At 44.8% G+C, this 26,150-nt stretch overlaps 1 protein-coding gene across 1 annotated transcript in view; it reads left to right on the forward strand.

Annotated features, from left to right (window-relative positions):
• Positions 1-2,048: 2,048 nt before the first annotated feature.
• Positions 2,049-26,150, forward strand: part of HERC3 (HECT and RLD domain containing E3 ubiquitin protein ligase 3) — a 44,821-nt gene continuing 20,719 nt past the window's right edge. Inside the window, exons 1-5 of the mRNA XM_059470131.1 lie at positions 2,049-2,281; positions 6,839-7,096; positions 21,696-21,855; positions 23,468-23,544; positions 24,133-24,354. Coding sequence (XP_059326114.1) covers positions 6,871-7,096; positions 21,696-21,855; positions 23,468-23,544; positions 24,133-24,354 — 685 coding nt within the window. The 5' untranslated portion in view covers positions 2,049-2,281; positions 6,839-6,870. The remainder of the gene's footprint in view (positions 2,282-6,838; positions 7,097-21,695; positions 21,856-23,467; positions 23,545-24,132; positions 24,355-26,150) is intronic.

The raw sequence follows: 26,150 nt of genomic DNA on the forward strand, positions 1-26,150 counted from the left end.
AAGCCCTCACCACAAGCACCAGGGCAGTACAGGAAAGCAGATGGCATGGGAGTGTTGATGGGAAGAGGGGAAATAGGACTTCAGAGGATGGCAGCTCCCAGCAGAGGGGAGCGAGGGGACACGGCCTGCTCAGACCTAACCCCTGTCCCCCTCACCCTCCTGGAACAAACAGGACATCACAGGGATGCTTACATCATCTGAGGAAGGCAGCACTCTGGTGTATTTTTGTGGAAAGAGGGAACTGGCAGAAACCCAAGGTGTTGCCCACATCTCACGTCCAGCTGATGCTGTCACACCACCACAGATTTCTGTTTTGGCAGCTTAGCCTGCTGTTCTTCATCAGCCTACTCCTGGCTGTTGTTTCCCTTTTTATGGTTTTCTAAGCTTCAGAGTCATCTTCTGTGCTGTGCAAGTCCACAAAAGATGTATTCTCTTTAGAATTCAAAATAACCCATTAGAGATTAAATGATAATAGGTTTATTTAGAGCCTGGAGGTATTTCCTTCTCATCATGTATGATGCAACATCACGTGGGAGATTAAAGCCCAGAGTCACTTTCAAGGCTATTTTTAAGTTGTCCTCAAATAATCTCTGCTTTTATATATATATATATGTGTGTGTGTGTGTATATATATACACACATTACATAAAGACTTTCAGAGTAGTGCACTCCTCTCTGATTTTCTGAAATTAATTTGGACACTGGATTGTGTCTACATTTTCTCAAGCAGTGCCTGTTATAAAATACACAGGAGAATATAAGATGAGTGAGCATCACATTCAGCTGTGAGTTCAAAAGGCTTCACACAGGCAGCAAAAGTATATTGAACCCATAGCAGGATTTTTTTAGGCCACTCATCTGAGCTGAGCATCACCTGTAGACAAGGGCAAGAACAGCCTTGAAAGTCCTCCTGGAAGCTGAAATGTAACCAGTTAAAAATGGGTTTCAACAAGAGACTCCTGGCTCCCTCACACAAATTCTAGGCTTTGCTCCATCATTTTCTTCTTTTTTTTTTTTTGTTTGTGTCTGTACCTTCCCCTCCTTGACTACGCAATCAGAAACAGAGGAAACTGAGTGTAAAGGGAAATTATCTATTTTGCAAAGGTCTCCAGACGATGAAATAAACAAAACAGAAACAAACACAAACACAGAAAAGTAGGTTTTCCTCTATGTATGCTTTCAGTTATTCTAGAAGCTGCTTGTAACGCTGGTTAAGCCAAAAATGTTACATGACAGGTGTAATTTTATATTGAAGTAGCTATTTATTCTAAACACGAGTGATCCATGCAAATACTGGTGATTTTTCACCTGATCTGTCACACATTTTCTGCTAAATGCACAAACACTGCAAACTGCCAGAGATGCAGTGTAAGGACCACAAATACTTATGGGCACTGGACATACCCCAGGGACTTCTTCCCCCCATACTGAGCCCTTGCAAACATCTGAGGTTTGCTCCAAACATTGACTGTCATTTTGGTGGTCTGAATGGGATCGAGCTTGTGCATTGCCCTTGTGGAGCCTTTTTCTAATAGAATGGCACTAAAACCAGAAAATCAGTACTTGGGAGTTACATAATTGCTTGCTCATTGGCCTCTTTATTTTTTCTTCTCTCTCTCAACGGAGATTTTGACAACAAACCATTCGAGGTTGAAATTTTCAATAAATTTGAGCTCCTAAACAAATGAGCCTGCCAGGTGACCAGAGGCCACATAAAAGGAAGAAGAAACAGACTAAGGGAAAGAAACTAACTATTGTTATTAGTAAGTGACATTTCGTGCTTAACGCATTCTCAAACACTGGAAAGCTGCCTTTCCCTTGAGACCTTCATTTAGAACAGCTTAAATTCCGGAATGCGCTTAACTTGGCCCGTCGCTTCAGCTGCGTTTAGAGCGGCGAGCGATCCGCAAGGCTAAAGCCGCGCAGCCCGGCGGGCGGAGCCGCCTGTGCCCAGCGCTCCGCCCGCGCCATTCCAGCACCGCTGGGAAGGGCAGGAGCGCCGAGGCCTCGCTAGAAGCCCGAAGCTGCCGCCAGGAGCGTTGAGGCCTCGCCAGGAGCCCGAAGCCGCCGCCAGGAGCGCTGAGCCCCGGACAGGAGCGCGGAGCCCACACCGTGCCCCGGCCCCGGGGAAAGCAGATTCCCGATCCTCCCCGCGCCCGCCGGGGCCGGGCCCGCCCTGCGCATTGGCCGCGCCGCGCGTCACTCCCGGCGGCGGCAGCGGCGGCAGCAGCGGGGCCGGGACTTCCTCGTCGCCGCGGCGGCAGCGGCGGGGCTGGCGGCGGTGAGTGCCGGGGAAGGACAGCTCGGCCCCGCGGGGCCGCTCCCGGTACCGAGCCCGTCCGTGGGGGAGCCGGGGCTCGGGCGTGGCGGAGCCCCCGGCGCAGGACGCGCGTCCCCAGCCCGGAGCGGCCGCGGGGCTGCGGCAGGAGCCGCTCGGCACCGCCGCTGCCGCTGCTGCAGCATCACCCGGCTGCTGCGGGGTGGGCTCGGGGCTGGTGCCGCCCCGGGGTCCGTGTGTGCCCGCCGGGAAGCGCCGTTCTGGGCGTGGGAAGCGGCCGCAAGAATCCCGGGGTGAAGGTTGGGAGCGAGCGGTGTTTGTACTGGGATTGCAAAATGGAGGTGATGGTGGGGGGGTTGTCGTGTTTGGTTTTAGGTGTCTCTTTTTATCTGTTTTCTGTGGGGGCATCTCCATCTGAGGGTATGTGGCTGTGCAGTGGGAATACTCTGCTCCTGCTTTAACTCATTTCCTGGTACACCTTGTATTCTCTTGCTCTGTAACCTGCTTCACATCGGACGGTGAGTTGCACTGAAACGGAGGCAAAAAGAAGAACAAAGTGGGCTTGGAGGCTTGGTGGCAGAAAGAGGCAGTAATTTCCGTCATTGTTGAGCAATGCTGGTAACAGAAGCACATTCGTTATCTGAAATCTCACAAACAAGAGAGAAGGAAAAACTTGTTTATTCATGCCCTGCCAGTTGGTAGATCTCTTTGTTTAGAGAGCATTGAGCCTTGAGTGTTGTTTGTTGTAATTCTGATATTTACTTAGGTGACTTCCCCAGAAAGGGCGCAAGAGTGGGAATGGTTTTAGAATATGTTTGTGTGGTTTTGAGGAGAGACTCTGCATGACATGAGAGCTTTTAAAAAGAGAGAGGAAGAGAAAAAGAAAAAAGACAGAATACATCCTGTCATGATCATATATGCAGCATCATTGTTTTACTAAACCACGGGGGCTGTTTTTTCACCAAAGGATATATACTTAGTATGTCAGCAGAACCTTATTATAGCAGAGGGTGAGTCTTCCACCCACAATAGATTTCCTCAAAATATTTCTCACAGTGTGAGGTTTTCCTAGCTCTAGCTGTGCTATGTACATCCTTCGCTGTTTTGATGATGAATTATTCCTGGAATGTCAGGGTCCAAGGATGTGGTGTTACATCTTCCCCTCTCCTTTTTATGTGTGGGGAATCTCTGCAAATGACTGGCTTTACTGCATTGCATCTGTTCATATCTCTGAAACACGAATACCTGACTGGCTGTGTTGGGATTTCTGAAGAGCAGGAATGGGTTATGTGGTTGGGTACTGTAGTTCTTGTGCTTTTTGCAATCCAATTTTTAAAAGAAACTCTGAACTTTAATCCCTAACTGATGCATTTAAGAAAAACCCACCCTCTCCCCTAAGGGTTTGCCCTGTGAAGATAAAAATTCAGCTTTTTTTAAGGTCTATTGAGCTGGGCACTAGGAATATTAATCACTTATATAAAATTTCAGATAAGTGAATATAAATAATATATTTAATGTATACATGTGTATGTGCAGGCACGTGTCTGTTGCTGCTTGCCTACACTAGAAACTTCTTATGTCATAGTTTTAGTATGAGGAAGGTATGCAGTTTGTAAAGGTAGCTTGCAGTGGCACATGCACTTTTACTTCCTCTACTACTGTCAGAGCAGAGTAACTGCCTTAACTGGACTGGAAACAGGGTGTGAAAATGTTATTTAAAGTGTCCTTGTGTTTCAGGACACAGTTCCTACTGGAACATACAATGTATTAGGACCGCCAGCGGTTTTTTTTTAAGGGGAGAAAAAAAAGTCTTAAAGTCGTGGTTTTAAAAATGTTTTCAGTATAAGTAAATTCACCAGGCCATTTGAAATGTTTAGCTGTGCCTGTGAACTCAGATTGTTAGTGGCTGTGTTTTTTGCTCTGCTCTCCACTGGAAGGTGTTGGTCTGTTTCAGTGAAACTGAGCTGCACAGAGATTTATTGGCAAAATGTTGGAAGATGGGGGTGGATAGAGATGGCATAGTCCATGGAGATGATTTAAAAAAAAAACTGGTGAAAACCACATTTTCTATGTCTGGTATGGGGATAGTTAAATATGAGGAATTTTGGAAAATCTGACCTCTAGCATGAATGGAGGGTTGAACTCTGAAATATCACCCTAGTGTTTATGTGGATTACTGGAAGTTTGAACTCCTCCTGTTTCAGTAGTAGTGTCTTAACTGGAAGAAAAACCCATCTCTTACCAATCACATCATATTCCCTTGCCCGTTAGCAGCAAATTCTTGTGTGGAATATGAGCACAAGGAAAGTAATTAATGTATTTTTAGCATTTTTTAAAGAAATTAGCACTAGGGAAGATGACTGTAGTCTGTAGGGAGCAGACTGTTGAGGTACTCTTTTAGAAGGTATCCCAAATTAATATTTAGCTCATGTGGTACAATGTCATTGTAGTTCATGTGGTATACTGGGGAAATCTTTTCACCTTAGAGGCAGTATCTATTTATCCTAGCAGGTTGGTGATCCTTGGATCTTCAGGAGTGCTGCTTGTGTCTTTGTAACACACAGTTCCCCATGCTGAGAGAAATGGCAGTCCCAGATTTCTGCCTTTCCAGTGTTAGTTTTGAAATTATTCCCTGCCACCTTCAGGGTGCTCATGCATTTTTAGTTTGGGGTTTTTTTTGGTGGTGTGATAGAACATGAAGTTCGCTCTAAATGTAGCTGTTTGAAGCACATTTAAAGCACATGCACACACTTCAATTTTCTCGTGTCCCACGGCATTCCTATTCTTAGCGTAGCCAGCATGGAGGGTGTCTTCCATCAGGCTCTTGTGCTTAGGGCAACCAAACACAGAGTGTACACCATGACTGATTTCATCAGAACCTTGCATGCTCCTGCTTTTTTAACCAGCTCTTTAACAAGGCTGGTTAGAGAATTGTTAAAGAATCCTGCTTTTTCCCCTGTGTGCTTTGGAGCTGGCCAGTGATAAGCACATGTGGGTGTGAATGAGTTGAATTATGCTGCTAGAGATAAACGGGGTCCTGCATTGCTTTAAAGCACCTGATAAGAGATCCTAGGAAACAGTTTGTGGTAGGAAATTGCACACTGATGAAGTACTAACTGGAAAATCCAATCCTCTCCCTTCCCCTTTCAGCTCAGTCCGTGCCTCAGTGGAAGTGAGCACAGCTGACAGGCAAAGGGTAAGAGATGAACACCCGTGTCTTAGGGCTCAGAATAGGAAAGGCTTTGTTGCTAATACCTAGAGCTTGAATTAGCACCAGGTTTTGGAAACAAACCAAATGCATGTGTTTCCTGTCTGCTCAGAGTGGGAGAGGGAATCTTTGTCACAGGGGTTACCCTTTGCTTTTCGATCCTGTGCTGTGTTAGTAAATGCTGCTGCTGCAAATTGCCTTAGCTAAAACTTGGCACGATGCATCCTAAGACTTGATCTCTCAGATCTTTCATTTCCTTATCTTTCTCCTTCCCTTTGCAAAAAAAACCAAAACAAAACAAAAACCAAAATAACAAAGAAACAAACAACCTTTAGCTAGTTTCTAGTTCAATCAGAGGAGTTCTCAATGTTTTATTAGTGTATTAGCATGCTTAGCAAATAACCTAAACCTATTGAGATTAGAAGTGACAGAATAGTACTAAAATCTTTCATGTGCTTCTTAAAGAATACTGTTTTCTTCCCCCAGCTTTTAGGCATTATCATCCTGTTGTCTTTATCAAGTTCAAGCCAAGTAATTCTTTTATATTGCTATATTTTTTCCCTTCCTGTGCTACCCCACTCTGAAATCCCTGACTTTCACTGGGCACTGCACAGAAGATAACTCCTTACTGCTGGCAAGTTGCAGCAACGTGACCTGTCCACTGCTGTCAGGGCCAAGCTGTCAATGTGCTGCTCCACGTGAGCTGCTGCTTCTTGTGTAATTCTTGCTGCAGTTCAGGGCTCTGTGTGTGTTCAGTGTGTGGCTCAAGTTCAGTGTGTGTGTGTGCATGCACAAATTTGGGTTGCAAGACTATGTTCAATTGAGCAAAGTACTCTTTTATCTGTTTTTATCAGAAATAACACATTTCTGTGTTGGCCAGTACATCACAAATACCTGTGTCATTCTGTTCAAGGCTAGTCTGACCACCTTGGAGGTGATTTGTAAAGATTTATGCAGAAGTGGTCTCAAATATGACGCTCTAAAAGTTCAGATTTGGGCCTGTTGGTCTGAATAGCGTTACAGTTGGTTTGGGGCATTGTTTGATACTTGGTTTTTGAAGCAGAGTAATTTTGCAGTGTAAGAGCTCAGTCTCCTGGGTTTCAGAACATTTCTGCTGCCTCGCAGATGGAGATGGCCAAGGCATGAAGGTGCTGATTCAGTAACACAGCTGAGCTGTCTTGATTACTCTTTGTCTGTGTAATGGTTTACTGACAGTTCACAAACCTGACAGTCATGCAGGAAATGCCTTTTCTGGTTGTTTCCACCTCCTGCTGTGAACAGCTGGATCTCTGTAGGATCATTTGTGGTGCACTTGCTTCACTCATGCTCATTTCTCTGTCTCTCTTGCCCAGGAAGGATACATGACTTGCTGAAAAGAGAGAAAATGCTATGCTGGGGCTACTCGTCTTATGGACAGCCTGGGATAGGTAGCAACCTCCAGGTGATCATTCCTGAACCACAGGTGTATGGCTTCATCCACGACAGAAATGTCAAGGAGGTGGCATGTGGAGGAAACCACTCTGTGTTCCTGTTGGAAGATGGGGAGGTGTATACCTGTGGCCTGAACACCAAAGGTCAACTGGGGCATGACTGTGAAGGAAGCAAGCCAGGTAAGTCTGCTTTTTATACACACTTCAGGCTGTCTCGAGGCTGGTGGGCTGAGAACGTTATGAAAGCTGATTGCTGTGGAGCTGGAGCAGCCAGCAGAGCTGATAATCGTGTCACATAACACAGTGGTAATGCTGAATAGCACTGGCTGGCTCTGGAAAGCCAAAGCTGAGCAGGAGCAGCACAGGTGAGGAGACAGGTCTGCTCACTTTGCCTGGGAAATGCATCAAAACAGAGGCAGCACAGATGGTCTCAGGGCAGATTTTATCTGGCATTATGTTCTCCTTTTATAAAGAGGAGGAGAGGCCCATGAGTCACGAGTGTCTTCTGCTTTGTCTTTCCAATTGCACTGCATTGTTATGCCCACTCTTATTCAGCTGTTGCTGGGAATTTTCTCACTTACACCAAAGAACACAAGTGGATCTGTGTTGAGCAGAATTGAGGAGAACAAATTTGTGTTTGGCCAACAGGGTTTGTAAATTTTGTTTCCCCCTTTCAGAATCCCTTGTCAACTTGTGCCTTCACTCCTTTTTCCTAGTCTGCAGGAAGATCACTTTAGTGTTGTGTTCCCCAGACTCACACTGCATCTTCTTCATTGGCTTCTGATGGACAGAACTCATGAGTGCTGAACTGAGGCAGCTACTGCCTCTCCTTTCCAGGGTGAAAGTGTGCTTTAATTGTAAGTTGTTCTTGGAAGAAACCCTGAACCCTTTTTCTGGACTCTTTTGAATGTTGGCTTTCCAGTTTACCTTCCATTAACCTCTTGGTTTTGGCATGTGGTACAGATACAGGTATTTCTGTTTCCATAATATAGAAGTCCTGTGCTGTGGGTAATCAGAGCAAAAATTCCCCAAACTGCAGGCTGCTCTCTGTAGAGCTTGGGTCTTCTCTGGCGTCACCTATTATTGCATGATAGAGAGACAAGGTGTATGCAAAATAGCCTCAATTCCCCATGCAGTGTGTGCAAATCTGACCTGACTGGCCCTACTGCTCCTTTCCTCTGTCAGTGTCTTTTGTCTGTCTCTCTCAGAATGAGTTGGCAGGTGTTGGATGCTGGGTTAGAGGAGTTCACCTTGAATCTGCCCTCTCTTGCTTTTCCTACAAGAGTTTCTAGACAATTACTGAAAGGGATTTGGAATAGCAGGAATGCTTAAATCCTCTCTGTGCGCATCTTCTGTAGATTTAGGGCCTGGAATAAATGAGGTGCTTGGTGAAAGGAAGCCAAGCCTAGTGAATATTCAACTCAAACTGCTGAGGATGCTTCATCCTGCAAATCACCCAGCTAGCTCAAGACTAGTGCAGAGGCCCCAGAAATTCAGCACTGTTTTGAGTGCACCAAAGATACTCTGAGCAACATTGGGCTGTGCTGCTGGTTTTACCCATAAAATTAAGCAAGTGTAAGCTGCTGGTGAAAAGGGAGGATTCACAGCAGGTAGATCAGAGCTGGAAATGAACTTCATGAATCCTGAATGCTGAAGTGTAGACCTCTCTCAGCTAGGTAATCGTGCTTTCAACTAGGCCAGTAGAAGAGGGCCAGTCCGAGCTTCTGAAATAGAAATGAAAGGTTCTTTGTGTTTGATCCCAAGTGCCCTTCTTCTACCCCTTAAGTTAGGGTCTGTCACCAAGATGTGAAACCACATCCCACAGGTTTATTTTTTTTTCTGAAAAAGGTTCTGCAGTGCTGCTCTCTGAGGAGCCTGTGGCCATCCCAGAGAAATGGTGTTTCAACATGGCATTACTGGCTGTGCCTCCAGTGGGATTTCTGCTGGCTGGGGCAGGTGGGAGGGACGTGCTGTAAAGCAGGGAACAGCTGCTCTTTTTAGCTTACAGTGAACAGGCACAGCAGCCTTTATGGTAACAGTAAACTGGGGGAGAGCCCCATCACACTCTCCTCTGTGCTTTGTCTTGCAGCACTGGGAGCTGAATTTCTTAGTTTTCATTTGCAAATGGGAACAAGAAGAATCAAGCCTTCCTCTTCCACCCCACTTCCTCTGCATGGGATAAAGACAGCCTTATACCTTCTATGTAGAAAGGCCTGTTGAAGATGCTCTTTTCTGTTTTCCATTTTTGTGGGCTTGTGAATGAAGCCATGCCTGATAGGTGATGAAGCTGCATGTGTGGGACACAGGGTCCTGAGCTGTTGGAAATGGTAGAGAAGACTGTCAGGAGGAGTCTGTGGTAGAGAATGGGAGACATGCCAGGAGCTGGGAGTCCTGGAGCTCTCTCTCCTGCTGGACAGGGCAGTGTGGGCTGAGGTCTCCTGGTTTTCCTGCCCTGTGGTTTGGTCCTGTCAAGGCTGTAAGGGCAGCTGGAAGTGGGAGCTCTGCCCAGCTTGAAGTGAGCTCCATCTCCTGAAGTGAACTCCATCTCCTGATGTAGGAGGCTGTGACACAATCCTGACTGTCCCTTTCAGGCAGCCCCTGGGGAGCCTCCTCTGGGCTTCAGAAATGCTTTCCAGGGCTTTCCAGAGTACCTTGGTTGTGTTTGAGAGTAACAGGGAGACACAAAAGTGTGCAGGGGGTTGTGAGCCTTGTGAAGGCTGCGTTGATTTCCCAGGGGTGGAGTGATCCCCTTCCTGCTGCTTAGGTCTTCCCTGAGAGGAAACTCCCTTTTATTTCTCACTATTCAGTTTTGCTTCTCATTCATGCTGCTCATGAAAATGTCAAACGGTGGTGCAGAATTGTTTCAGCAATTCCTCTTGGAGGAGCCCTTTAGAGGGCACCTTTTGAAATGCAAGAAAATGTGTTAATTAAAAGCTGTGTTGATGGTCACATCTGCTGACCTTGTGGATGTAATGTGGAGAGGGGGATAGCAGCTGGCAAAGTGACTCTTATGCCTCTCTACAGGGAACAGAAATTACTGGGGGAGTGCATGCCACTGAAAGAGCATAAGTCAGTAGAAGATTATTTTCTGGCATTGCCCTTTCCTCTGTATTTTACATTGGAGTGCTAAAATTAATATTTAGCATGTCTAAGAAGTTTAGCCTAACTAAAATAACATGCCTTTTGACTAAATGCTGACTGCTTCTAAGTGTTTCAGACTCTCTCCTTTTGATAATACCAGGGTGATACCAGGTGTGGCACTCCCACGGCTCTACCACAAGCCATTTTCCCACATTGCCATGCTGCTTACCAATTCATTTTTGCTTCATGGTGATTAGCGAGGTACCTGAAGCACCCACCCCTCTTAGGGGTGGATATCTGGCTTTGTTAATACTTACATGATCGTTTTTCCTCACCTCTTTTTTTTTTCCCTTTTCCTCCCAGAATCATTCTGTAGTTTGTGTCCCTGCAGTCACTTGGCAGGGATGCAGAGGGAGAGGAATGCTGTTCCAGCGTTCTCTCACCATGACCAATAAAGCTTCTGTCTGACCTGCCCTGATTCTCACTTGTGTTCTTGTGCCCTTGAAGTCTCCAGAGTCTCTGACCATGTCTTAGCAGAAGTAGCTTGGCAATTTGGTAGTGAAGCATTGAACCTGTTGTTTTGCAAAATTAGTCTGAGTTTGCATTGATCTCCTGAAATTTATCAGATGATAACATACAGTATGTCTCTAATGGGTAGCACTAATTTTGTACTGCAGTAGTTTTAGAGAAAAAAAAATATTCTTTATAAGTGTATCTAAATTTCGCCTTTTTCAGTCCTGTAATTTCACTTGGATTGATTTTCTTCAGGTCTGCCATGATGTCTTGGCACCCTGTGATGATTCTTAGATAAGTGTTTTATCTGAGTGTGCATCCTGGAGAGCAAAAGACAGGCTGAGGTACCTAAGGTAAAGGCACTTTTGGGATCTGGATGGAGTTATAAAGAGTGTGAAACAACTAGCCAGTTGTTAGTAGTTTGTAAAGCTTTGAAAACCTGCTCAAGTCTGAGATATCAAACTTGTTTTCATCTCTAGAGATTTCTTCTGTTCAAGTCCTTTGGACTTCATTTGACTTCTGCTAGTGAGAAAACCTGGGCTTTGGTAACTAGTGTCTCAAGAGAGTTACAGAACAGTGTCTCAAGCCAAATTTGTCTCAAACCTTTTGTCTGGTAAGATACAGCAGAGAAACCTATGATTTTTTTACAAAATTCCCTGTTTGGATGCAAATGTGCAGGGGAGCACTGCTTTTCTGTGCACTGTGGAATCTATCTGCTCATAACTGCTGATAGAGATATCATCATAATGTTCATTCTCTTTCAAAAAGCAGGAAAAAAACCACCACCAAAACAAACAAACCAGCCTAGGTGGTCCAGATATTCTGGAATTCTCTGAACTGAGTGCTTTTCTTTTCAGATGTTAGTCCACTCATCCTGAGCCTCAGCACAGGATTACAGCAGCAGAGAGCTCAGTGCTCAGGTCAGGGCAGCATGCTTGTTAATCATGAGCCCTGGGACAGCTGAGAATTCAGATGTGCCACCTGCTTGGAAGGACAGCGTGTGTGGATCTTCCTGTTTTAGCCTCCTCCTGGTGCGTGAGGAGTCAGCCATGAGGTCCTGGCAGCCCTGCAGCAGAGGTGGCAGGGCTTGTGTTTGTGCTGAGCAGCTTGCAGACAAAGAGCTGTGTAAGGGCACTCATTATAAATGTTGTTTGTAAAAAAACAAAGGTGATTAAACTGGTCACCCCTTGTAGAGGTCGGGTATGTTCATTTGTACTCATCCCTCTTGTTCCTTTGATTATCACAGGATCTGACTGAGCTGTTTCAGGTTGCTGTGCCTTCACTGGTGGCTGCAGTGGATTTGCCTCATGGAGATTGAATTTCAGCTGAATTGATGCCATTTGGGCTTCAGAATGATTTTAAAATTAGATGTCAGCATTTAGAATTAACTTAATTTAGAAACAATTGGTATTTGGTTGAATGAGAAGTAAAGGAAGTGCTCTCTCTGAGAGACCTTAAATATGCCTATGCTGTCTTGAATTGGCTGGCTGAGGGATTTGAATATGCCAGATATTTATAGTGGGGGTTGTTTTAAAATTTGTGTGGTCTTGATCATGTGAACTGACTTGTGCCAGTATTTTCTGAGACTATAGGACTAGAAGAACCTATCCTGAGGAGAGAGAAGGCTCTTTAGGAGGGCCTAAACAAGTAAAAATCTGAGTTCTTGACAGTAGAGAAACCTACTCAGCACCTAAAATGGCTGTAAGGTGCTCTCAAATGTAACTCTGAAGTCTCATCACTAAACACAGATGTATTATTAGAACCACCAGATTTCTTTTTTGATTTCATTTTGCTGAGAAGTAAAAACAAGGATGAGCCCAGGGAAGCAAGATACTAATTTTTTTTTACAATCAGTATGATCTGTTGTTACAGAGGACATGAGAGACACTTTTTGTGCTCTTTTATCTCAAAAGGCAGAGCTGCAGTAAAAATTACTAACTTTTTGCCTTCTGACTGGGGGTTTGTAGGGCAATTTGGCAACCTAAGCTTGTACTTACCTCTGTGGTATTTGTTACTTGTCACTCCTGTACCATGCACACTATTCAGAGGCTTTCTGAAGGTGCAGCTGCAATAAAAGCCTGCCAGTGAAATAAAGGCTGCCTGCCTGCCTGGCTTGGAAGGAGCAGGAAACCTTGGCACAGTGTGTGGCACTAATGACTGGCCCCTTTGCTGCCAGCATGCTGAAAAGCTGCAAGATGTGCTCAGGATAAAATGGGTTGGGTGGCTGTGTGTGCTGAGTTAAAGGAGAGGGCAGGGAAGAAGCTGGAGGTGATAGATGCAAGTTTTCTGAATGCCTCAACCCTTTTGTAGTCAGAGCAGTTCTTTGTGCTGGACAAAAGTGATGACTTTGTTAAGGTGAGTAAGTATGGCTGAGAGTCACAGCTTCTAGGACAGATTTGAGTAATTTTGGGGCTGTTGGTTTTGGGGGCTGTTGATTTTGACTCAGTTATCTTCAGATAGCCCAATATTCTTCCTTAAGCTATATTGGAAATAGGACTTTTTGTCAAAGATCTGTGTGAAACTTCTTATCAGAAATCAGGTATTTTTGGTAGCTGAAAGAGCTGGTAAGACATGCTCACTCTCTTCAGCCTGCTTTTTAAACAGCTGCCTGCCTGTAAAAACGCACCAAAAGGAATCTACAGATGCTCATATCTTTTCTCAGAATGCCCAGTTGATAAAAGTAATATTATTTTTTAATGTTTAATAGGACTTCATCCTTTGCATCCCCTTTTCCAAGTCAGTATGCTTGTTTGCAGTAACATATTTTCAAGCCATATTTGTGAAGCTGATGGGAATGCCCTTGAAAGCAAGGGCAGGGGTGCTCTACTGAGTGTGCACTGTGCAGGTGTGACTTTTCAGAAATATGGCTTTGTCTTGCTGCCACGCAGACCACTGCAGGATTGAAATAAATGGGAACAGAGTGAAGAGTACACCAAGTGCTTTTGAAAATCATATTACTAATCAAAGCTTGGGCCTACCACAAGTGAGACTGTCAAATGTCACAGCTTTGCAGTGTGTAGTACCAGCCCATCAAATCTGGCATCTAGGCACCCATTCCCTAATTACCCCTTGCATTTCTGCTATCCATCCTCATGTTATGCCAAGGTTTAGTGCATCCTGCCCACCTTGCACTTGCTGCCTTGGAGCTGTGGGGTTTGCTGGGGTGCACATCTTGGACCTTGGGGTGTCTCAGTAGTCGTGGACCAGCCACAGCTTCTGTGCTGCCTGCCAGTGGCCAGCAAGCCTGGCTGAATGACCTTTACAGCTCTCTGCCATAACCTGAGAAGGAAAATGGGCTCTCTCTGGGTGTTCTAAACATAAGTTTTCCCTGTGTTTCTCTAGGGACTCATGGTGGTTTATTTCTTTGGAAGAACCATCCTTACTAGTTCACCTTCAAGGTCTGAAGGTAGATTCTTCCCTCTGCCAGACTGGAGCCCTCTGTGCCTGGGCAGCCCTTTCCAGGAGCTGTCTGTGCCCATGCCATTCTGCATCTACAGCTCCTCAGAGAGGCTGTGTCCTCTAGACAAAAGGCAGCAGAGTGGGGAGGGATATCTGTCTGTGCCTGAGGAAGGGCTTTTCTTTCTCTGGGTAGGTGTCTGCTCACAGCTCTGAGGGGCAGTAGCTGGCAGATCATAAGTGATGTGACACCCTGGGATGTCACTGTGGCCTCTCACTTCTTGCTTGTGCATTCCTGCCTTAACATGGCCAGAAACAGCCTTAGAAAGTGAAGGCAGTGTTAGTAACTGAGCCAGCCTCTCTCAGATCCTAAGACTGTAAGTAGCTATGCTAAATAAATGAGTGAGCAGTACCACATGTGTCATGCAGGTAAACCATCAAGAATCACTAGTGTCTCTGGATGAAAGGAGACTGCAGAATCTTTTGTTGCTTGGAACTGCTCAGCCTTGACCTGTGGACCGTGTTGCCACTGCTGTGATCAGCCATGTTCTGGAGGAGTGTCACCTGCTTTGGTCTGTCCTCGGTCCTTTGCTGTCTTCCCCCCACACTTACTTTTTGTTCACTGAGTCTGCTCTTTGTTTACATTTCCTCCCTTGTAGCCAAATTATCAGTCTTATCAGCTTCAGTGCTGCTGCTTGTCTGTCTCTTATCAGGCTTTTTTTCCTACTGTTTTGCTTTCTGCTGCCAGCATAGCACCATTCACCAAGTTCAGGAAAGGAAAACCTCAAGTTTTTCAACTGGACTTGTAAAGCCCAGCCTTCTCGATGGATGTAGTAAACTTAAGGTGTTGAAAGTCAGAGGATGTTACATTTTGATGTAAGCATTGCTTGCTCCATGCTTCAGAGTTTTTGCCCCATGCTGAGGGAGGTTTGAGCATGAGGTGTGCAGCTGTGCTTAGGTGAGAGCAGCAGGCAGGTAGCGAGGATAGCTGTCCTGTGGTGGGGATGTGGGCTCCCCATGGGCTTTGCTCCTGTAGTCTGGTGCTGTGCAGGTGCAGAGCACAGCGTTTCTCACACCCTTGTGTGCAATAGTGTCACATAATCCGAGCACAAGATGCAACAAGCATGTAATGGCTTCTCAGAGACGCTCTGCAAAGAGCAGGGAGTGGAAATTGCAGGGCTGGTGTCAGGCAGGATGGTTCCAGCTGCCTACGTGGTGTGTGTCTCATCCCCCTGGCTGTGCCATGTAGAGTCACCAAGGTGTGTTCTTGAAAGTGTCCAAGAGCTCTGGTCTCCTCCCTGTGCACCTCCCTCTGACTGTACTGCTGACAAACCACAGCCTGCAGAGGTGGTGAAGCCACAGGAGCAGTTTAAGCTGGCTGGGTTAGATTATGTTTTCAAAAAGCACCTGACAGCTTTGCAAGGTCTGTGTTTAGTTTAAGTGGTTTATAGAGTCTGATTTCTTCCTCCTGCTCCCGGGCTCCAGATGTTTCCTGTGACAGCTGGAGTGTGGGGTGCCTAGGTGGTCAGAGGTGAAAATGGGCAGAGGGAAATCAGAGGGTCCTGCTTGGGAGCTTTAAGGGAGAGGGGAAGGGGCAAAAAGGCCTTGGCAAAACATCATGATTTCCCCCTCCCCAGTTACCAGTTTCCAAGTGGCAGAATCAACTTCCGCTGGGGATGATGTTTTCTGGAAAAGCTGGTGAGTGTACTTGTGCTGCTACTGGTTAAATAGCTGGTATTTTACTGCTATTTAATGATAAAAACTAGGACATGGAAGTTATGCTGGCAAAAAAAGGAGAAACTTTCATAAGGGGAGGAAGATACCTTCTCTCTTACTGCTCTTTCAGTTGCAGGCATTTTGATTGTTGCACATTAGTTTTCTCTTTTTCCAGTTTCTTTAAAGCACTTAGACATGTTTTAATGTTCAGCTGCTTCTATAGGACTGAAATCATGAAGCTCATCACAGCCTAGAAGTAGCGCCATGATATCCATATGCAGAAACATCTTTGGGATATATATGCCATTGGAGATGGGGAGTCAGCTGAAATTTACTAATTAGTGTATAAAGATCTTGTCAGGGCATTTGGTAGATCCAGTGTTGCTTCCTTGCTTTTTGTACAGTGGCTTAGTAAAATGGTGGTGACTGATGAGTTTGGGCCATGATGTTTTTCTGATTTTTTTGTGGTGCTTGTTGGAGGCAGTAGCAGATTTTTATGGAGTTTTTGGCTGTTGAATCATGCTTCCCTAAGTGCTAATGCTGTTAGTGTCACCTTGTTAGAGGGTTTAATGTGTTGGTGAAATTCATCTCCATAAGGAGAGAACTCTGCTCCTTTCCTACAAGAATTAAGGCTTTTCAGTTCTCAGAGAATAGAATTATTATACAGGTGACATTTAGGTCACTCTTGGTGTGATTGAATATTCAGCTGCCTTGTGCATTGAAACATTGTATCTCACATTTCTGAATTTTAGATCTGGGTTGCACAATGCTCATGCATCCTCAATTTGGATGTGGACTATATTAACAAGCATGGCAGTGCAAAGAAATTGGTTCATCTGTCCTCAGACTTGCAAGCTGCTAGCATTTAACCCAGAGGAATTTCTTACCTCAGCTTACCTGTTTCTCTGTTCCCTGTGTTTCTACTACCATCTCTTATCTGGGCAAGCTAGTAAGACGTATTTTTGAGAATCTGTGAGCACTTTCCTTGCAGACATTAACAACAAAGAAGAGCAAATGCTCTGAGTTGCTTATTGTCAAGCTGGGGAGACCATAAAGAGTTTTGAGCAGATGTCCAAGCAGACTGGAATCACTTGAAATGCTTCCAAGACACAGCTTCTTCTGACCAAAATGCAGATTTTGCCACTGAAGGTGTAACCTCAGGGCTGATGGTTTCTGTGTAGTTTCCAGGTAGCAGAAGCCATCTGGTGCTGTTCCTGTACATCCTGGTACGCATATGGCTGAAGGTTTTGCCCCATCCTCCAGCAAAAGCCTGTCTTGTGAGCAGCTGGAAGCTATACATAGACAGGGTGTACCAACTCTCTGATAAAATTACTAGGAGTACAAAAGCTAATTAATCATTCATTGCCTGTGCATTCTAATTAGAGCAGTCTAAGTGAGTGCTTTGTGCTTCTAGCAGTTGCAGGCACTGAAGATCCTGTTTAGGACCCAAAGATGTAGGGGCAAAGCATGGGCCCTGTTTTATAAATGGGGAAGCTATGGACTGATGGTGGGCTTGTCAGGGGTTTTCATTCTTGTCCCAGCCTTACTGCCATTCCCAAACCTTCAGGCTAAATGCACTGATTGTCACAAAGTTGAGTTGTAGAAACATACTCCACTTATCCCCAGCTTTTGCTGGAGTGTCCTTGCAAAGCAAGAAAACACAAGTGCAGTCCTGGGAAGCAGAGCTGTCAGCATTCACAGATGAGCTGTTCTGGAGACATTTTGCCTCACTCTTTACTGCAGTGTATTTTATGGAAAGATCTAACAGGGTTAAAACCAGAAAAAGTCAAACCTTGGTATACCTGTTTCTGGTTTCTGTTCTGAGAAACCAAAGCTGAAACTCCAGCAGATATGAAGAACTGATAAATGACTTCAAAGCATTGGTTCTGTTTTGAGACAGCTGACAGCTTCAGGAAGAAAAGATTATTTCAGTGTCTACTTCTTAGAACTTAGGAGTTTTTGTTTGTTTTTTGAAGGTTTTATGAGGTGTTGAAACACTGTATTGCATAACTGCTTCAGCCCTTCCCTGTTGCTTTCAGGGTTTTGTTCTGCTTAGCTTTGGGATAATTTTGCCTGTTAAGCCCCCTTGACTGGTTTTATTCACCAATTACACAAGACACAATACTAAGAATAAACTTCACCTTTTGTACTCTTCATCTCAGTGCAGTGACACATCTTCTCTAAGGAGTGAATAATGGTGTTGTGTTGCTTTGGAAGTTTAAATGTGTACCAACCACTAAAACATCTAATATTTTGATGGGAGGTCAGCATAGAAGTAGTTTCAGATTGATGTTTTTGATATCCCATGTAAGCTGAGGTGGTACATTCAGTGACTTGGCAGCTGACAGTGAGCTGGGACCCCTGTTGGACTGCCTGGGCAGCCTGTGATCCCAGGAGAAGGCTGGCTTTTTTCCATCTCTGGAAAGAAACGTGTCTGAGTGTATAAAACTTGAAACTATTTGGCATTTACATTTCTTCATGACTTTTCAGGCAAACTGCTATTGACAGGGTCTCAGGAATGTATTTTGGTAAGATGGGCCATACATCACCTTTCTAAAGGCAAAGAGCTTCATTTCCAAGGCAGGCATGGATTTTTTTCTGTCTGTGGTTATGCACTGAGTCCAGGTGAGGCTGCACTCTGTTCCAGTGGTGAGCAGTGCAGTCACTGAAGGCTTTCAGTGACACAGGGCAGCCTTTCAAAATGAGCTGGTATTTATTTGTCTCTTGGGATGGCACATAGAGCAAGGTCACATTTGTGTTGCCAAATTAATCTTCAGATGGAGCCAGAGGGGACTGAAACAACCTCAGATTTCGTGACCTATTGGGTGTCCCCTCAGTGTCCCAGTGTGTGAAGTCCTTGCCACAGCCACATACCTCAAGGTACTCTTTCCTTATTTGCTGTACTGCTGTGGTCAGAATCCTGCCTCCTCCAGCTCCTGATGCTAATCTTTGGTCCCTGGAGTCTTCTGTCACCTCCCCAAGGTGCTTCAGTGGTTCAGGGTCAGCTCCTGCAGGAAATAAGACTTACTGTGGCAAACACTGCTTTCCCAGGGAAGTGTTTTACATGGCTGCAGGCAGCAAAGCAGTGTCTGCTGTGGGTGCCCCAGCATCCCATATTGCCCATGTTTGCTGTTTTTCAGACTCATGATGTCTCCTGGAGTGTTTGGCGGTGTGCAGGGAGCAGCTTTGGCAGCAGGGCTGGCTGGTGACTTTGGGACCACTTTTGGGAGCTCAGGTGCTCTGGGTAACAGCCAAGTCTCAGTGCACCCTTCCAGCAGGGGTGAAGTGATGGGTTCGTAAATCAAAGGGTTTTCCTTGGAGAAGTGGATGGCTTTGTCCTGCTCTCCTTTTGTTGCTGTGATCAGCAGCTTTAATTCTGGACCTTGAGGTTGCAGAAACACACCTGTGTGAATTGGACACAGTGCAGCAGGTAATGTTTGTCTTGGCTGAGTGTCTGAGAGGAAGAGACCAGAGTCACATGTGCTGCTGGGACACCTTGTCTGCTGGCTGTCATTGACCTTGATCAGCCCTTACAGCTGCTGGTTGTTTAGAGCCCTCAGATAAAAATAGGCTCCCTCATTTATATATATATATATATATATATATATATATATATGTAAACGAGCATGAACCAGACTGCCAAAGCAGTGCTATAGTTGGGTGCTTATGGGCCCAAGTGGGAAGCTGTGTGTTTAAACTGAGTTACCACCCTCAAACCTGGCTGTGTGTCTGTACTGGCACTGGGACTGGGTGAAATGAGTGCTGCTGCAAAGAGCTGCTGGACCAAGGGTGTTACTGGGGGGCAGGTTTCAAGCCCTCCTAAGATGTTTGTGTGCTTGTTACTTGTAAACTGCACCTCTGTTGCCATGAAGTATTTTGAGTGAAATGAAGCAACGTTCAGGTGGCATTTTCCTCAGCTAGAATACATATTTAAATAGTTGTCACCTTTTTCTTCACAAACATCGATTAGGGATTTTTCTCCTCATTTTCTTATTCCCAGACACAGAAGGCAAGCCCTCCTAGGGGTACCTTTTTCTACACTAATTTAAAACATGTAGATTAATTGGTAAGCAGGTTTTGGTGCTAAGTGTGTTAATGATTTCTGGATGCCTGTAATGTGGGGTATCATTTTTATGGAATGCAATGTAGTGACCCTTTCCTTTCATGTCCCAGGCAAGTGTGATTTCAGTAATTCTGATCACTGCCTTGTAGCTTACAGGGTGAAATCTTTCTTCATCCACCTGGAACACTTGAATTTGTTCAGGGTAAAAAAAGGAAAGCAACTTTGCTTCTTTCTGGCATGCAGGGAACTTTGCCATCAGTTGTGTGGTTTTATTGAAAAACAAGATGTTTTTTCATGCCCCTTTGTAAAAATTGTGTAATGAGTAAGATTTGGTTAAAGATGTTTTTAGAGTAGTTCTTAAACCTGCTTCAGTTGCCTAACGTGATGTAATGATGAAAAGTCAATTGTGGGTTGTCTTCCAGAGGACTTGAGTGATGATTTATTTAAAATTTTTTATTCCTTCATCTCATTTTACTTCCTTTATATGGTACTTTTTTTAAAACAAGTGTTTGACAGTGATAGTAATAGGCTGATAGGTTCAGACTTGTTCCAAGGTCAGCATGGAGGGTGTTGTAACACATACCCATCAAGCAATAAATCAAGGTGAGGTGGATGGGTTGTGGATGACATCCAGCTTTGTGGATGACTCATCTTCATTGGACATGAGAGCTGTGGAAGGTCAAATATGTTTTACAGGGTCTGCTGTCGTCTCAGTGTTGGGTGATCCCTGAGTCAAAACTGAGTGGTATCAAATCTGGGATATCTGTTCCTGAATAACCTGATAGGTTTTCCTGTGTCTCTGAGGCTGGCTGCCATTGTGCTTGAGGCCTGTATACCTGCCTGCCTTCCGTGCCCTTCAAACCAGGCTTTCAGAAGAGCTCAGCGGTGACACATTTTCAGTGAACCTGGTGCTTTTTCTCCTGTTTTAAAACTGAATTGGGGATCAGGGCACCCACCTGAATGGCTTTGTGCGGGGATTTGCGCAGCCCTGGTGTCCGTGTGTGGCTGTGGGATGAGTGCTGTGAGCAGAGACATTGTCCCTGCTCAACAGTGACACATTTTCAGTAAACCTGGTGCTTTTTCTCCTGTAGGATATGTTTTAAAGCTAAATTGGGCATCAGGGCACCAATCTGAACAGCTTTGCATGTGGATTTGCGCAGCCCTGGTGTCCGTGTGTGGCTGTGGGATGAGTGCTGTGAGCAGAGACGTTGTCCCTGCTCAGCAGTGACAGATTCTCAGTAAACCTGGTGCTTTTTCTCCTGTAGGACATGTTTTAAAACTAAATTGGGGATCGGGGCACCCACCTGAATGGCTTTGCTTTGATTCTGACTTCAGCAATTGCAATCAAACCAGGACTAGTGCCATTCCACTTCTGATTCCCAGAAGTAGTCCAAGGCTCTCCTCTCACCACCAGCCTCCTCCTATCCACTGTCATAAAACTCCGTCCAATCACACTACTCTACATAACCTCACCCTCATTAAACCCTACACTCCTAAGTATCCTGGCTGTCCTCTCAGCAGCCCTGGGGGGATGAGTAGGACTCAACCAAACACAAATCCAAAAAATCCTAGCCTTTTCTTCCATCTCCTACCTAGGCTGAATAGCAATCATTATCATCTACAACCGTAAACTCACCCTCCTCAACTTTTACCTATACACTATAATAACTGTAACCGTTTTCCTGGCCCTAAACACAATCAAAGTCCTAAAGCTATCTACCCTAATAACTGCATGAACCAAAATTCCGTCCCTGCATGGATTTTCACGGCCCTGGTGTCCATGTGTGGCTGTGGGATGAGTGCTGTGAGCAGAAACATTGTCCCTGCTCAACAGTGACACATTTTCAGTAAACCTGGTGCTTTTTCTCCTGTAGGACATGTTTTAAAGCTAAATTGGGGATCAGGGCACCAATCTGAACAACTTTGCGCGCGGATTTACGCAGCCCTGGTGTCCGTGTGTGGCTGTGGGATGGGTGCTGTGAGCATCACGCTGTCCCTGTGTTCCCACAGAGCCGATCGGGGCGCTGGCCGGGCAGCACATCGTGCACGTGGCCTGTGGGGAGTCGCACAGCGTGGCCCTCAGCGACCAGGGCCAGCTCTTCTCCTGGGGCGCCGGCAGCGACGGGCAGCTGGGGCTCACCACCATAGAGGATGCAGTGACTGTGCCAAGGTAAGCCTGCAGCAGGGTCAGCTTTCCTCAGGGAAGCTCCTTGGAGGGTTGCTCACCAAGGGTTGTGTCGGAACCCAGGAAATTCCTCTGGAGGACTCGAGACCCTGGCAGAGGGCTCGGAGACCTTGGCACGGAGTCAGAAACACCTGTGCCTTCAATTTTAACCCATGGAAACAATTACCAACTTTGTGCGAAGAGTTTAAGTAGAGTTTAAGTAGAATGATAGTTAATTTGTCACAGTTTAAGTAGAATGATAGTTAATTCTGCATGAAAAAGTAGAATTTTGGGGTTTTAGAATGGGTGTTCAGGAGGCAAGATGGAGGGATTTGGGTGTGTCCTGTCCTTCCTCCTGTTTCTTCTTAGCCTCCATCTTCTGCTGTGATGGTGGCACTTTTGGATTGGTTTAGAGTAGAGATGAGCTGTCTAACATAGGTGATAGGTATTGGAAAATTATTGTGAATAAAGTACACGTAGTTTTTAGGATAAAAAGACAACACTGCCCAGTGTGCCTCAGTCTGACCTGCCAGACTGACCTTGGCGGGTCGGAGAAAGAATGTTATAGATAAGAAAAAATAAACAACCTTGAGAATGACAGCCAAGGAATCCCATCTTCTTCAGTCTCATGGCTGGGAAAAAGAGACTTTCTAACAGCTTGGGGTCATCTCAACACCAGAGACCTTGTCAGGGTTGCTCACTTTCTCTCAGTGTGGCAGGAATAGGGCCCTTCTCATGTTGGGATGAAGGTGATTCCTTCTCCTTGTCACTGCTGCCCCCTGAGCCCTGCAGGAGGTTTGGGCTGAACGGACCTTCTGCCCATGGATGGCTGAGAGATGGAAAAGAAAATTGCAGCATGCTTAGCTTCCTCCCTGAAAAATGCCACAGTGTTTTGTACAGAAAAAGGATGTGCATGAAAGAGTATTTAAAAACAGAAATGCTGTTTGTACTTCAAGGTGTTTTATCAGCAGATGCAGTCTCTCATTTGGTCTGTTACTGCAGATCCAGTGCAGAGCAGAAGTTTGGGATGTCTCTCTGGGATGGCTGTCATTGTCAAAACAGAATTTAAAGGAAGAGTTTCAATGACAGAAGATTAATGTTTGAGCTGAAGGGCTCTGTGGGAAGACAGTCCTTCACTTGCATGTGGTTCTGATAAAACAGACAGAGCCTTGCATAGCAATGCGATAGTGCCATTTTAAAAATAACATTTTTGTGGAATAACTTGAACCTTTGACTTGCTATTTTCTGTACAAAGCACTGAAGAGGGTTTGGTGCTATAACTCACTGGATCTGCTAGGCCCATAACAGCATGAAAAATGTCAGTGCCTGAAAAAGAATAGTGAGACACCAAGAACCAGCTATTTTCACCATTTCCAGATGGCTGGATTCAGTGTTATAGCAGGAAATGTAGTTGAGTTACTAGTTAAGTGTCTAGAGGTCTCCACAGATTTGCATCTATTACATACGGATCTGTACTGCCTTCAAGATACTGTTCCTCAATCTCAAACTCATGGATTTTGTGTGTATACAACAAGTATCTGAGTGGAAATGGTAATTTTTGTCTAAGGTGATACTGTATTTGTGGACACTTACTCTAAAACCATGTTGTCTCCTTTAGGTTGATAAAGAAATTGAACCAACAGACGATCCTGCAGGTTTCCTGTGGAAATTGGCATTGCCTGGCTCTGGCAGCAGGTACTGTAACATCTGTTATTAATTACCAGAATTTGTGCTGTTATTTTGCACAGTGTCCAAGACTGCATATTTCTGCACAATAAATCAAGGGCATCCCATGTTCTGACTGCTTTTGGGCCAAATGGGATGCTGTAAAATGGATCAGGTACCATGAATATTGAGGAAGCGCTTTGCCAATACTGTGAAGAAAGAAAACATTACACACAGACCACCCACTGTGGTGAATGATGGCAGGAGTGCTTGAAAGCTTTCCATCTTGATTTAGAAAAATGTGTGTAATTAATTCCTTTGTGTTGAAATTTTCCTTGGCTGTTACTCTTTTATGTGAAATGAGGACTGTTTTTGTTGCACTGTTTGTTGCAGCAGTTGTATTTTGTGTTTTGCACTTAGTTGCTTGTGCGTTCATTTGCCTGGTGGCTTCAGGCCATGCTCTTTTTTTTTTTAAACAAAGAATGTCTCTCTTGATTTTGCTTTTTTTCTTTTCATCATGAGGCTTGGGTGGGAGCGAAGCCTCCAGGAGTGTTTATTTTTAATTTTGGCAAACTTGCTTTTCTGTTGGCTAACTTTCTCTTTCTTTCCTTGTTTCAGATGGTCAGTTCTTCACATGGGGACAGAACAGCTACGGTCAGCTGGGCTTGGGCAAAGAATGTCCCTCCCAAGCCAGTCCACAGAGAGTCAAGTCTCTAGATGGGATCCCTTTGGCTCAGGTTGCTGCAGGGGGAGCCCACAGTTTTGCCCTTTCTCTCTCAGGAGCTGTGTTTGGCTGGGGGAAGAACAGCTCAGGACAGCTGGGACTAAGTGATGAACGAGGTACGAAAATTCTGCTCCTAGGGGAGGGAAGGACAGACTCCTTTGCCTGGTGTCTCCTTGCATTGGCAGTGTATATAAGTGGGTCTGTAACACTCAGCAGCTCCTCTTGGGGTGAGATGGCAGAGGAAGTCTCTGTCTCTACAGGCTTTTCATATGTAGTAGAAACAGAAACATGTTTTTTCCCCTTGTGGGTGTTAATTTAAGTGAGGAGGGTTAAAAAGAGAGGTCTTTCAAGTCTGAGTGTCAACATGCAAATATCAAAGAAAGTGCTCATATTCTTCCTCCCTCCTCTCAAAAATATTTTACCTATATTGTGTTTGTTTGAAGCTCATTGGAGCAAAGGCTTTCCCTGCAGAACAGCAGGCTGAACTCATCTCCTCATTTCCCAACATGGTTTTCACTGGTGAGCAGCTATATGCTTCAAAACTCTGGCAGTAGTGAATATCTCAGTACTGTAAAATGTTGTCTAGTTTATTTGTTGCACAGTTTACCAGACACATAGGGCCAATGGTAGTTTTCTCAGGTGCTAGTCTAAAAAGCCCGGATCTCTTCTGCTGCTTGTTCACACACTCTTAACTTTTTAGAATAAAACAGGTGAATGGAAGGTTTTCTTTGGAGCTTCAGGTCAGCCTCCTTATTGGTTTCTGCATAATTCCTGAGCAGATTTGAGTATCTAGGCAAGTTTCTGAGTGTAGATGTGATACCTAGCATGCACCTAGATACCTTGTATTGTCTGTAAAGTAGGGCTGATCTAATAGAGGAGCAGCAGTGTCCTTTCCATGTAGACTGTCAGATAAATGCTTCTAATTAAAACAAATCTGCAGTTTACATATGAGAGGCTTACTCTGACATGGGGCTAATCTTAAATGAACAGAATAGGCATCAGCTTGTGGGATGGTGCTGGCCAGGGATCATATTCTGCTTCCCCCTCAGTGCCTGGCATTGTAGTAAATATGTGGTATTTATGGTAAGTGAATTACGATAAGACAGTGTGAATTAGACTTGTCAAACAAGAACAGCAAGGTCTGCAAACATGGGTATTCTGCAGCACTGTTATTATTAACAATTTTGCTGTAGAGAGAAGTGTCATTCCTGTGAAAAGAAAGATCAGAGTGCTAAAATACAGAAAAGATAAATCAAAAATCAGCTCTCAATTCTAAACTCACAGAAGTGTGGCTGTTTTTCTCTCACTACCCAGTAACAAAGCACCTTGCAAATCCTAAGGTGAGAATCTTAAGAAATGGGTAACTTCTATAGGTAGGAACCTGACTTTTTGTTGGTATGGAATAAGCAGCTGCTCCCCTTAATATCTAATTGTTTTGGGGTGCCTACTGCTCCTTGAAGTGCTTAGCTTTTATTTTTACTGTATTCATCCCTAGGAGACAGACTTTAAATGATTAGGGGTGGCAGAGTGGAGGAGAAAAGCATCACTTAATGGTTTGTAGTGATTAACCTTTGCAAGTAGGAGGATCTTCTGCTTAAAGGATGACAAGAGAAGGAAAGCTGAGTATTTAAATACACATTGAGGTTCAGCTTGCCATGTGTCTTGCACAAGTGTCTCCCACATGTCAGGGTTGTTCTATATGCAAAAGGTCTAAATAAGGTTTTAGAAACAAATATTTGCAGTCATCCCTGAGGAGTGTAAAGTGGAGCATGAAGCTGAAGCTGAAGCACCATGTCTTCCAAACAGCAAGTGCATGTTGAATTGGTACAAGGTAATCAACATGTGCCCTCTTGGTCTGGACAACTTTGTTTGAGTCAGTCAAGCGTTTTAAGAATTCGAGGGGAAAAACAGT

The sequence above is a fragment of the Ammospiza nelsoni genome, chromosome 4 (genome assembly GCF_027579445.1).
Source record: "Ammospiza nelsoni isolate bAmmNel1 chromosome 4, bAmmNel1.pri, whole genome shotgun sequence".
NCBI classification, from domain to species: domain Eukaryota; kingdom Metazoa; phylum Chordata; class Aves; order Passeriformes; family Passerellidae; genus Ammospiza; species Ammospiza nelsoni.